A 14,307-nucleotide genomic window follows, 5' to 3' on the forward strand; every position below is an offset into this window, starting at 1 on the left:
CACAAAAAATTGTGAGTAATATAAAGTTTTCACTGATTTTGGGCAAAAAGAAATTGCCTGTGCTGTTCTTAGTATCTACCCTCACATAAAATTTGAACATACTTTGAAAACTGTGGTGACTCGACAGATGGACAGACAGACAAAAAAACTAAACAAATGAAACCAATTACATACTCACTCCCTTCAGAAAAGAGTTTTACTTGCCTTTAATCATTCAAGCACTCATTTTCATCATATTTAGAGACTGTGGAGCTCTCTTTAGAGCATTCAGAGGGTGTGCTCAACATTTACAACGAGCTGCACCTCTGGGCAACACTTTTGCCATCTGTCACATTAAACAAATGTCCAGGACAAACATCCCAACCTTTTCTTTTTTATAAAACTTATAGTTGTTGGGCTGAATCAGATAACCCTGAACCATCCTTTAGTTGTTCTGCTGTAGGTTCGCGCTGCTGGTTGACTTCCCATGATGCACTGAAAATGTCTTCCCCTCTTTTCTCTCCCAGTGCGTTTATTCACACCACCGCTGCATGGCAATGTTTGTCTGCTGCCACAGTCTGCGTTTTATCCAAGATCTCTCTAAGCGGTCCTTTTCTCTCGTCTCTCACCTCTATACTGGTCAAGCTGGATGCTAGCTGCCCCACCCTGAGCCTATAGGACAGCTAAAGGTCCTTCCTGTTAAAATCGAGTTCCTCCTTCCCACCAAGTGCTGTGCTTAAAGGTTCGTTTGATCATGTGGCTCGTCTATTTCATATTGTAAGGTCTTTACAATATAAAAAGCCAAAGGAAAACTTTAATGTGGTGCTATATAAATAAAACCTTATTGAATTTCTTATTGAATTTAAATAATATTATTAAAAATATTTAGAAAAGGGAAAATTCACAATTCTTAAATCTTTTTCGACTGAACTTTTACCCATTTCCAGACATTCATTTTTAACATCTGCTGGTGAAACTCAAAATGTACTTACATCATCAGATGACCTCAGTTTGCAAAACTGGATTAAGGTTGAGTGTGAGGAAAATGTGAGTCATTTTTGTGGAAAAACATATCAAATAACGATCTTAAAGAAAACAAGAAAATTGCAAAGACATGTGTGCAGTTTGAAAAATTGCACATAAACATCAGTCAGTGTTTGGCAGTCAAACTAAGCAGAATAAAGGCTACAATAAAGGCTAAAAAACCTAAAAGAAATCTTTAAAAGAGAGATCAGACGTTTAAATAATTTTGGCAGATTATTTTTTTAATTTTTTTAAGGCTAATACATTTGTTAAATTACATTTTGGTTTCAATCATCCAACTGACTGATGACCACTTTGCACATCACGTACCATTAACCAAATGATGACAATGAAAAAACATCAGCATGACAATATCAATCACATTATTGTGATTTCTTTAACAACACGCCTGTTGTTAAATTTAAAAAAAAAAATGGAAATTGAGGTTTGGCCATCCAAAAGAAGCACACTGACTGTGTTTACAGCGATGTGGTCAACAGGTTTGCCACACCTCGGTGCACGTTGTTGTTTTAACCTTTTTTTATGTGTAATAGTTCTGGTTCGGCTGCATTTTTTTCCGAGGTATCTGAGTAATGCACGGTGCACATGCAGCATGTTCTCTCAAAGCTTCCTGACTTCACAACAAGACTTCCAGCTTTAACAGGTAAGATTTTTTGGTTGCTAGTAAAAATGGAAATTTATAATCAAAACAGTGAGAGGTGTGAGATTATATCAAACAGCTAGAACAGAGAAGAAATCATTTTTATCGTATTTTAAAAATATATATTTTCTGAGGTGTAAAAAGCTACATTTGGAAGATGACTTGTAAACGTCTACAAAAGCTTGCAGATCTAACATAAAACTGATCTGTTCTGGCTTTCACCTGAAAGATGTAAACTAATGTAATCATTCTGGTCTTTTAACAAACATTTATGGTCACTGAGTATTTTAAAAACATGTTTATTATTTCTAACTAATGTTTTGTAACTGATGCACGTGGCACTGTGTCGAGTTTGTGTCTTTTTTTCTCCTTCTGTAAAAGTTATCTTTTTAAAGTGCATACAATTCTAACTCAGCTCTGTAAATCATTCATCAGTCAAACAACTAGTGTTGTGTTTTTCCTCCAAGTGGGATTGCACAATCGTGTAATTTAGTTTTCCCACACTGAGCTACCTCGCCCTTGTTCTTGATACAACTGTGTGGTAGTGGCTTCCAGGTAAGTGCATTGCTTAGGTGTGGTTAACAACATGGTAACAAATTTCATACACACAGCTTAACACTACCCAATGTTGCTGTTAACAAATCCATTTACTGATTGCACTGCCTTTGTTGCGTTTTAAGAGTGGTTATAAAACAGACATTTTCGTAATCTTTGGGGAAATCTCTAAATACGCTGATTTAATTGTGTTTTATTTTTGGAAAAAAGTTTCAGGGAATTATTTTAGTCTTGGTAGCCAGGATCGGTCCACCAGGACCTCCGCTCCTGGCTTGCCGCCCGGCTCACAGTGCACCCGACCCCTATGGCACCTCCTGTGGGTGGTGGGCCTGCAGGAGGATGGGCCCATGTCCCCTTTTCTGGCTGTGCCCAGCCGGCTCCATGGACTAATGCCTGGCCGCCTGACGCTCACCCTCGGGCACCGTCCCCAGGCCTGGCTCCAGGGTGGGGCCCCAGTAACCCTATCCCAGGCAGGGTGAACTGTTCCCTCGATGGTCTTGTCATAGGGGTCTTCTGAATCGCTCTTTGTCTGGTCCCTCACCCAGGACCAATTTGCCATGGGAGACCCTATCAGGGGGGCAGAAGCCCCCAGACAACATAGCCCCTGGGACCCCTGAGACACACAAACCCCTCCACCACGATAAGGTAGCGATTCCCTTAGAGATAGGGTGAGAAGTTTGGCCATCCAGGAGGGGCTCAGAGTAGAGCCGCTACTCCTCCACATCGAAAGGAACTAGTTGAGGTGGTTCGGGCATCTGACAAGGATGCCTCCTGGGTGAGGTGTTCTGAGCATGTCCCACTGGGAGGAGGCCCCGGGGCAGACCCAGGACATGCTGGAGAGATTATATCTCTCGGCTGGCCTGGGAACGCATTGGTGTTCCCCTGGACAGCTGGAGGAGGTGGCTGGGGAGAGGGAGGTCTGGGCTTCTCTGCTTGGGCTGCTGCCCCCACGATCCGGCCTCGGATAAATGGAAGAAAATGGATGGATGGATGGAGGGCTGAATTATTTTAGTTCACTAATTCTAGGAGGTCAGAGTTCAGAGTTGTGATGTCATCAGTAAGCGCAGAAGAAGAAAAAACAGTGTTTGAGAGCATTGTTTGGTGATGATATGCTATGCTGCCTGTAAACTCCAAAACTGAAGTGAGGAGAATAAAGAGAGTGAAGTCATGTCTCTCTGAGTGTGCAACACTTAGATATCACTCATCAAAACAACACAGTCAAAGTTGCATTTATTGTATGCAATACCATGAGGTCATAAATATTTGGTCTTCATACAAATGAAATAGCTGTCAAGCTGGGATTTAAAGTTTTTTTTTATAGGGATTTGCCTATGGTCCAGTGCCATCCCAGTAATCCTTCTATTCTTCCTACTCCTTTTTAACTTGCAAACATATTCACTTAGTGTACATTAGATACCTTTTGATGTTCAATTCAGTTCAATTCAATTTTATTTATATAGCAAGAGCATTTGCTTCAAAGTGTTTTGTACTGTAAAGCAAACGACCCTAGAATAATAGAGAGAAAACCCCAACAATCAGATCACCCCCTGTGAGCAAGCATAGGGGGAGAAAAACTCCCTTTTACCAAGAAACCTCCAGCAGAGCTGGGCTCAGAGAGGGGCAGCTACCTGGGTGTGAGGGAAGTCACATGACATTTAGAAAACAAAACTTGTTCTTTGTCTTGTTAAATCAGCCTCTTAATGAGGAATATGTGCTAAACGTGAAGGTTTTGTATTAGGTGTTCTTGCTTGGTACTGATTTCCATGTATTAACAGGTACAGTAACCAGTCAACAACAATGACAGCCAACTGGAATACTGACCTCTTTGGCTGTTGTGACGACATAAAATCTTGTAAGCAACCAAAGAATTTTTTTATTTATATTTCCCTTTTATCATCATATGCTGCATTTAGATAATGTACTAAAACATAAATAAACATAAATATTGTTTCCAGGCTGCTATGGTTTCTGGTGTTGCCCTTGCCTCGCCTGTACCGTTGCAGGAATGTTTGAAGAGAACCGCTGTCTCCCATTATGTGACATCTGCAGCCCCGCTGTGTTATCAGCCTTTGGGATACCACTGTTTGTGCCTCCTGCTGCCTTGGGTCTGAGGGTTGGCGTTCGACACAAATATGGCATCCAGGTAAAACCCTATAACACTTATTAATAAAAATATTATTCTGACCATCAGATATTTTTTAGGCTCCCACTGGTAAATTACTAACTAAGAAATGGTACAAGTAGTAAAATGAGTATAGTTACAGAATATTTCTCTACAGGGCTCTATCTGTAAGGACATCGCCACTTCCTGTGTCTGTGTGTGGTGCACCTGGTGCCAGTTGCATCGCGAGTTAAAAATTCGCAAACACGGCACCCATGTCGTCAACATGCAGCCTACACCCACTGGGAAAAATTGAGAGTTTGTTATGGCTTCGTGCTGAGGTTGCTCCTCGTTGGTGTGATCTGTCCTCTAAGATCTGTTATGTTTGGTCTCACCAAACTAATTGATATTTGGTTATGATGGTCTTGCTTTTGACCTTTCTTTTCCCTCTAAGGATTTCTGCTGTGATACACTCAAGACAAGCATCGTATGTTTTATATATGCATGGTTTTCATTGCCTCTCTGAGCTAGCTCGTGACATGTAAGTTAATTATTTTAATGCTACAATAATGATGATCATGACAATTGAGAAACTGAGATCAATGACCCTCAAACACATCTACAAAAATAAAAGTGAACTCTACTAAGTTCTTAAATCTCCGTGTGAATCTGTAACTTTTTTAGACATACTAACTTTGTATATGTAAAAGTATCTCAAACTAAATCCATCTAACCCAAAAGTCCTGTTACATGAAAAACAAAACATGCTGTAAACAAGATCAGCCCACAGTCACGGGTAATGTTGTTGTAATGTTATGCAAATGTGAAAAATACCTAAATGGAAATGTTCTATTTCAATACTTGTCTAAGAGATCATGAATATCAATTTGTCCGTGATGCTATGATTTTCATGATTACTTGAGATCTGTTTAATCCCACCATATGAATCTATGATGTCATGACAAGCAAGGAAGCAATGCTTGTCTTTCTGTAAAAAGTCACGGATGCACCCATGAACATGGTTGGCTTGGTGGGCTTCCAGCTGAGAGCAGATCTTCAGAGGAGAACAACGGCAATGTTGGATTAAAATGAGTCCACAATTACAGTATGATCTGCAAATATACAGACATAATGCATCATTACACATTTTGTACACAGTCTCTAGAGTGTTGTTGTATACATTGTGTGACAGTGAGTGGCCTGACCGGTTTCAAACTCAGAACAACAAACACTTACAGCAGAACAAAAATAAACTGATAACCACTAGATTACTGTGATTCAGAGTCTTGTGTCACTGTGATTACACCTAGGTACACAAATAAAACTGCCACAGCCACAAGGTAGGTAAAATGACTGGTGAATTAGCTTTACCTGCTGATAATTATTACCATTGCTAATCTACACTGATGCCCCCCATAAATGCACTATAAACACCCTATGGACGTAACCTTACACCAAGGTCAACTGGACTATTTTATGCTTGCTTATAATGGATTGGATTTATATAGCGCTTTTCAAGGCACCCAAAGCGCTTTACAATACCACTATTCATTCACTCTCACATTCACACACTGGTGGAGGCAGCTACAGTTGTAGCCACAGCTGCCCTGGGGCAGACTGACAGAAGCGAGGCTGCCATATCGCGCCATCGCCCCTCTGGCCAACACCAGTAGGCAAGTAGGGTAAAGTGTCTTGCCCAGGGACACAACGACCAGGACAGAGAGCCCAGGGATCGAACCGGCGCCCTTCCGGTTACAGATGCGATTCCCAACCCCCTGAGCCACGGTCGCCCACCTGCAAACGTACAGAAATCGCGCATTGTTACACATTCTGTACACAATCTCTAGACTTTTGTATAACAGTGAATGGCCTGGCCTCTTTACTCCAACTTGATCTGATCATTTAGGATATACTCCCTCTTGTGGTGTAATGTAGGCATAGCCGCTCTCAATAGAAGAGAATAAACCTTTATTGTCCCGCGAACGAGAAGTTTGGGTGTTACACTGCTCTTACAGCAAGGGGAATATAAAATATAGAAGAAAGAAAAAAAGTGGTCCATATTAAACATAAGCAACTGAAGTTATACAGGTAACAATGTACAGAAATATGTATAAACATTGTACGGAGATATGTACACGAGTGTGTGTGTGTGGGGGGCAAACAAGCTGATGAGTAAGTAACCAAAAGCTGGTTGTCTGACAGCTGCTAGCGCTCCTTCCTACACTGTGGGAGTGAAAGTCTACTGCTGGACGAGCAGCTCAGTGCTCATGCAGGGGATGGGAGGTATTGTCCACGATGGATGTCAGCTTAGACAACATCCTCTCCACTCCAACCTGCTCGATGGACTTCAGCGGACAGTCCAGGACAGATCTGGTCCTCCTGACCAGTTTGTTGAGTTTCCCCATCCCTCTCTGCCATTCCACCACAGTGTCGTAAAAAGTCCTTAGAAGAGTACTTACAGTACTATATCTCATTGGAGAGCGCACATTATTTTGTGACAATAAAATAACATTTTAAAAGCACAAACATTATAATTAATTGATGCAGTGGTTCCCAAACTTTTTTTGGTTTGTTATGTTTAAAAAAAAAAAAAAAAAAAAAAAAAAAAAAAAAAATATATATATATATATATATATATATATATATATATATATATATATATATATATATTTATTAGGGGTGCAACGATACACATAATTCACGGTTCGGTTCGATACTTTGGTGTCACGGTTCGATATTTTTTCGATACAAAAAAAATGTTCATGCCTTTTTAATTTGTCATTTATTAAAATTATAAATATATATTTTAACTCAAAAGTACAGTTTTTAAATTTAACCCTAACCCTTGTTTTTTATTTTGACAGCGAATATGCACCTGCGGACCACTTATGTGCAGCCCTGGTTATTTAGCTCGTCATATTGCAGCCACAGAAATTCTTTTGTCCATGAAACCATAAAGCTGCACTTTCTTTTTGCCTTATAGTCTGATTTGTCATAACTTCTCCGTTTTGTGGTAAGCTTTTCTTTGGCTGTCACTTCTTCACCCTGACCTGTCTTATTTGGCTCAGCAGAACTAAAATATATATCCTGCTGCTTTTACACACGCACTCACATAAGCTCAGCGATTCTCTGCGCGATCAACCTCTCACATGTTTAAGCTGCGGGAGATTTCACTTGTCATGTTTGCATAGTAAGCTAACAATTAATAAGACGATGTCAGAGGAATTGGTGCACAAATTATCATCACTCACAGATCAGTGCTGTCGCTCTCTATACACAGTTCACGCGATTGCAAAGTGAAAGCAAAAAAACAAGTGCAAATTCAAACACGATTTCAATATGTCACATATTGACAGTGGCTCACCGATGCCAATGATATAATTACCCAGCTACATTTCCGAAAGAATGCAAAAGCATTGACATATATTTTTCCTTCCTATAATAGCCCGACGGGCAGGGCAGAGATAGATTTTGGTACCCCGACTGAAAAAATCGCTAGCCCCGGGACGTCGGGCTAGCGATATTGCGAGCCCTGTATCTGATTGAGGAATCACTCATCTTTGGAAAAGAGAGTTTATTACAGAGAAATGTCTCTTTCCAAAATAAAAGCTATACTATCCGCTTCTTCTGGGCTATATTCTCAGCAGCATATTAAACAGCTGTCTAAATGACTCGGCTAAAGTTAGTAGCATGCTTGTTGTTTTTGTCTTTGCACTAGGATGATGTCGGTGTAAATGTGCAGTCATATTCGTTGTGTTCCCACTAGTGCTTTCAGGTTAATCTTGTTGAAATGACGTTAACGCCACAACACGGCAAATCTCCGTTAACGAGCTACCGCCAATCGCCCCGTGCATGGGGCTAGACGGCCAACACGTTAACGAGCTAACTGTGCTAACACACTAGCTCCCACCCATGTAATTGAGCATTGCATGGCACATCCAACATACTGTTTTACTTTAGTCCATGACTCGCTTACCTTCAGCGTCATACGTCACATGAAAACCAAAATAATTCCAAACGCCAGATCTGAATGAGGGTGGGGGAGGTCCATGTTGCAAGGAGAGCTTAACTTTTGTCTCGCTAGCTTGCCCTGCGCTCTTCCTTCCGACGATGCTGTCTGTGTTGCGCGCTCAGTGAATCTGCGTTCGACTACTCCGCCTAGGCTGCACTGTCGACCCTAGGCGGAGCAGTCGAACGCAGATTCACTGAGCGCTCAACACAGACAGCATCGTCAGAAGGAAAGTTGATAAAATAAATTACAAATGTTGTATTGTTCGATACATATGCGTACCGAACCGAAAGCACTGTATCGAACGGTTCAATATCGATACGAATATCGTTGCACCCCTAATATATATATATATATATATATATATATATATATATATATATGTGTGTGTGTGTGTGTGTGTGTGTGTGTGTGTGTGTGTGTCCGGGGCAGCGGCCGTGTGAAGAGTGGAAAGGAGGACTCAGATGCAGCACTTACTCAGATGTGAAGGTGATTTATTGACAATACTGAACATAAAGTGGAGATGGCAAACAGAACTAAGGATGAACTAAACTGGGAGAAACTACACAAAGGGAGTGGCAAACCTGAACATGAAGGGAGAACAGCAGGGAGAGCACGCAGGGGATTCACGGAGAAATGCAGAGTACGCAGGGTAACACAGAGGATGAACACAGACGACGCGACGAGGAGCAGAGGAAAACACACACTATAAGTACACAAAGAGACACTGGGAAATCACACACAGGTGGGAGACACAGCTGGACCTGATTAACCTGACGAGACAGGGGAACACTAACACCAGGGACCAATAGAGGGAGCACAAACCCAAAACCCAGTATCTAAAATCCCAAAACACAAACCATCCCAAAACAGCCCAAGAATAATAAAGAGAATAATAACAATAAGGAACACAAACACAAAGTCACTGAGTCATGGCCGCAGGACCATGACATAAATACATGAATGAATAAAGAAACTGTTGATTCTCTACTTGAATTACAAAGCTGACGCTGCTTTTGATATGACAGCTAAATGTCTTTATTCAAACTATCAGACCCCTAAAAAAATCTGGAAAAATTTAACGTACCTGTGTACGTTAACAGTCACATCTAAGTCACCTGAGACTAGAACATGATCATGACTATTATCAGCAGTTTCCGTTTGTTTTTTTAAGAAACACAACAACAATAAAAGGAAACTTTGTTTTAAAGTAAATTTATATGTGTATGTTTTTTGACATTTATCTTCAACAGACATATAGATGTTGCATTTGTTTGTATGTTTAAAATGAACTTGAACGCACTTAAAACACAAAGAGAAAAGTTCATTAAAAATATAGAGGAACTTCTGGGCATGATCTTTTGATTTCCTTTCTCTGTTTCTATAGTTTCAGGTTTTGCAGCATTTTTGTGTCAAGCCAATGGCAACTCTAAGCCACTCCCATTACAAGGTACATCCTTTCCTATATTCCTTATCACAGGTGCACACAGGGAGTCCAGCAAGACCAGGTAAGACCTTCCACTTTTCTACAATGAATTTTACATCATCTATTGTTTAGTGTGATTCCTTTATGGTTCACGGTGTAATACTGGATGTATAACGCTGTAGGAGATGTGATGACAGAGGGAATAAAATGTAAGTAAATTTATGTAAATTGATACATTCTTAGAAAGAGATGAGTGTTTTTTTTCCTGTTTATTATTGACTCTCTGTATTGGTAACTGTTTATCTGCAAAGGTGAATTATATGCAGGGCTGCAGACTGTAAGCTGTCTTGTGTAGAGGTCAGGTTATATTGAACTGTACTCTCAACCTCGTGACTGTTTAAAATGAACTTGGATGTTTTAGGAAAGTCAGTGTTTTACCTCGTGGTGTTTCTGGTGTTTTTCTGTCTGACGCTGTTGCGTTTTTAAAGCTCAATCTTAGTCTTTGGAATCAAGGATGTATAAATCAGATTTAACTGAAGAATTACAGACAATGCACTTTTCATTTCTCCGAGCCTATAGTTTCAGTTTGTTTGTGTTTATTCAACCATAAAAAGATGCTGCTTCTAATCGAAGGAACTATGTAATTTTCTGAGGTAGAAAGCTTTTTTTTTTACATGTATATATATTTGAATTGTAGCCAACATACAGTACAGTGTTCTTCTTTCTATTTTTCGTAGTTAATCTTAGCGATCGCTGGAACAAATATTTTAAGAATTTAAGGTTTCTGATGAACAAGCTTCGCTACAAGGTGCTCCAGAATCTAATCTGATCATCTACTGCCTAGATGTCCTACACAACAGACGGTTCTTTCTGCAGATGCATTTCTTTAACTTTGGTTTACCCGCTCCTCTACTTTCACAGAGCAATCCTATAGCATCTTGGCACACAATGGCAGAGAAACCCTTGACAGACTGGGACAGTGGTCTTTGTGACTGCTTTGAGGATGCACATACTTGTAAGAAGCCAGTTAAAGTTGATTGACTCATAAATTGTATTTTTGTTTTCAGGACTACAGGTTTTTTTCTCATTTGTATCGTCTTCATCTTTTGAGACTTGTTACCACTTTATTGACGTGTTTCTGTGTTTTTCAGGTTGCTATGGATTCTGGTGCGGCCCCTGCCTCGCCTGCACCGTTTCAGGAAGATTTGGAGAGAACTACTGTCTCCCTTTATGTGACATACTTGGTTCTGCTGCATTAGCAGCCTGTGGGATACCCCTCTGTGTTCCACCAGCAGTTTTGTCTGTAAGGGCTGCCATGCGAAACAGATATGGCATCAAGGTATAAAGCGCAAGACGATGACATACTCTGAACTAAAAGTGGAAAGAAAAAGCAAAGTAATGCTTGTATTCTCTTTCTGCAGGGCTCTCTCTGTAAGGACATTGCAGTTTCCTGTTTCTGTGCCTTATGCTCCTGGTGTCAGATGCATCGTGAGTTAAAGCATCGCAAGAAAACCCCGACTGTAATCACTATAGAGAACAACACTGTTTACAACATGCAGCCTGTTCCAGTTGCCCAGCTACCAGCGGTGATGGTGTCTGCACAACCACCCACAGCTGGTTTTGTTGCTTAACCCAGGAGGTGTTATGTACTCACAGTGGCACTGCTCTGAGTTAGCTTTAATGTATTTATCAGTGAAATCAGAGCCTCTAATAATTTTTAATTGAATTGTATGATCAATTATTTGTATTATTTTCCTAATAATCCTCAATATTTTTTCCTTTAACAGTTATATTTTGAGAAATGATGATGATAGTGAGAGTTGGTGATTCACTATAGTTCTGAGATTCATTTGGTAAAAAATAGTAAAATGACGAAATCAGATACAAAGATGAAACCAAAGTTTCAGGGCTCATTTTTGTAGCCAACTATGGCAAAAGTCCATCATAAAACTTTTCTTTCAGACTTTATACTGATGTTTGATGTCATGCAGTCTGTCCAAATTATTTCCATTTAAACAAAGACAAGAGCTCAGAGTTCCTGCTACAACAATAAATAAATAAATAAATACAGGTTAGCAGAACACAAAAGACTGAATCTGGAAAAAGAACGAAAAAGCATCAAACTAACCCTGCTACAAAATAGAGCACATTTCATTCATAATGTTGTAAATCCAAGCCCATTATGTATTCATGATTTGAATCCTGGGTTATGCGAAATCCCAGAAATAAACCTTAGACAAAGTGAATCTGTGAACTAAGGTGTAGGTCTATTAGGTTATGTTGTGGTGATCCTCGGGTTGAGGGATGGGTGTTCATACTGGAGTGCAAAATTAAAACCAATGGAAGATGGACAAGAAAAGTTCAAAGCCATCAGGTCCTCAGTTTAGAAAAAAGAGAAAAGAAGAGGAGGAGAAATGAGCAAAAGATGCAGGTAAGCAGGTGTGTCATTGGATAACGGCAGCTCATCCTGAAACAATCAGAATCAGAATACTTTATTAATCCCTAAGGAAATTATGAGGGTTACATTTGATCCAAGAAGAAAAATAGAACTAAAAATAGTAACAGTAACAGACCAACTCCAAACAATACATTGTCTTACAGATTTTACACGTTTAGGAAATAGCACTAATATATACAGATCACTCAATTATAAATATCAAGAATGAACAGAAGTGATTATAAATAAATATCAAGAAAATTGACAAGAACATTACAGAGTAGAAAAGAGTGTGTGTAAAATGGCTGTAACTATTGCAGTGTTTACAGTGTATTTCACTAGCAGGGACCACATCCTTGGTAACAATGGGGATGAGGAAGTGTGAATAGTGCTGCGGTTTGGGGAAGGCCTTGAAGGGGACTGGCAACGGCTCTCGGGCCGGGCAGATCCCCGTGTACTAACGAGAAATAAATAGAGGAAAGAAAGAGAGGAGAGGAGAAGAGAAGAGAGGAAAGAAAAGGGGGAGCAGGGTGGGGCATGAAAATGAAAACAGAAGGTATTGGAGAAGGGGGGGTTTATAGCCTGAGGCCGGGGGGGGGCCTGAGGCCGGAGGGGGCGTGAAGTGGTCCCGCTCCTGAAATTCAGATGATATCTCCACTAGATGGAGGAGTTGTAGAGTGAGATGGCCACAGGCAGGAATGATTTCCTGTGTCGTTGCCAGAGGGGGTGTTCGCCCAGGGCACCAAACAGGCTAGGACCGCCACTGGGTTAGGGTTAGGCATTCATTTTTCATGGTTAGGGTTAGGGTAAGGGGGTAGGGAAAGCATTATGTCAATTATATGTCCCCACAAGATATGAATACCCAACGTGTGTGTGCGTGCGTGTTTTCGTGATGATTCTTAGTATCTATTAAATATTAAAAAGATGTTAACTGTCAGTCACCTCACCCCGGTCTGTGAATGCTGCTGGTTGAAGAGTAGCAATATTGATCCCTAGTCTGAAATTACTCTAAATTTATTTTTATCAATAAACAACCCTTTAGGAAATGTCCTGCAGGTCTATAAAACACTTGTCTGTTCTATGCTGAATATGCTATGTTGGTATGGATATGAGTGTGTCCTAACTTGTTATGGAAGTAATGCTAATTCACTGTCGATGTAAGCTATTCCGAGTTGTATTTTCACTGTGACTGTGTACAAGGGTTTGACATGGTGTGATTTCTGAGAACAGGAACAAAAAAAACAACAACAAGATATTACAATGCAAATAAGAAATATTTGTATTGCATAGGTCAGAGCAACAGGCCCCACACATGGACTTGTTCTTATATAATGCTTTTCTACTCTGAGCACTCAAAGCACTTTACACAGCTTGCCTCATTCATCCATTCACACCAGTAATCTTTTTAAATGCTCTTTCTATGTAAGTGCTTTCTATCTAACATTCACATGCATTCATATTCCAATGGACGCACCGGAGAGCAACTTGGGATTAGTATCTCGTCAAGGACACTTGGCATGCAGACTGGAGGACACGGAGATCGAACTGCTTACCTGAGCTACAGCTGCAGCTACCCCTACATTCACACTACAGTCCTGTTAAGGAAATGCATTCTCCTTATTGTGCTAAGAATGCAAAAATATATTAAAAACAGTTCTTAAATACACCACAAGATGGTGGACCAACACAAGGAATGAAACAGGCAGTTTTCAATAGTCAACATTTCAGTTACCGTCTGTGCACCAGGAATATAGTTCTTTAAACTTACACCCCCGGAGAGCAGTCATTTCGGGGTAGTACCTTAGACCCCCGCGGAGTCATCATTTTGCGTTTCTACCTTTAAAAGCCGGAGAGCAGTCAAATGCTGGAAGTGGAAGCTAAATTGGCTAGTCATTCATATGTATATTGGGTCGTTACCTAGGAATTCTGGAGGGAGGGGATTGGGGGAGAAATCAACACACATGAGTCTAGGTCCTTTGTTGCTGACATTTATTGATAAAAACAGTAGTTTCATTTCATGTTATTTCCTTTTTCATTTCAAGCAAGGAAGTGGATGTAGTTAGTAAGTAAGATATTTCAGACATTATTCTGACACAGAGGAGGAGATACTGGAATT

At 40.3% G+C, this 14,307-nt stretch overlaps 1 protein-coding gene across 1 annotated transcript; it reads left to right on the forward strand.

The window, feature by feature from the left end:
- Positions 1-10,512: 10,512 nt before the first annotated feature.
- LOC113009811 (cornifelin-like) lies at positions 10,513-11,435 on the forward strand. The gene is made up of 3 exons (XM_026148384.1): positions 10,513-10,769; positions 10,906-11,093; positions 11,176-11,435. The coding sequence occupies exons 1-3, from the start codon at positions 10,631-10,633 to the stop codon at positions 11,383-11,385; spliced, it is 537 nt and encodes a 178-aa protein (XP_026004169.1). The 5' UTR covers positions 10,513-10,630; the 3' UTR covers positions 11,386-11,435.
- The last annotated feature ends 2,872 nt before the right edge of the window (positions 11,436-14,307 follow it).

This window comes from Astatotilapia calliptera, chromosome 17 (assembly GCF_900246225.1).
Source record: "Astatotilapia calliptera chromosome 17, fAstCal1.2, whole genome shotgun sequence".
NCBI classification, from domain to species: domain Eukaryota; kingdom Metazoa; phylum Chordata; class Actinopteri; order Cichliformes; family Cichlidae; genus Astatotilapia; species Astatotilapia calliptera.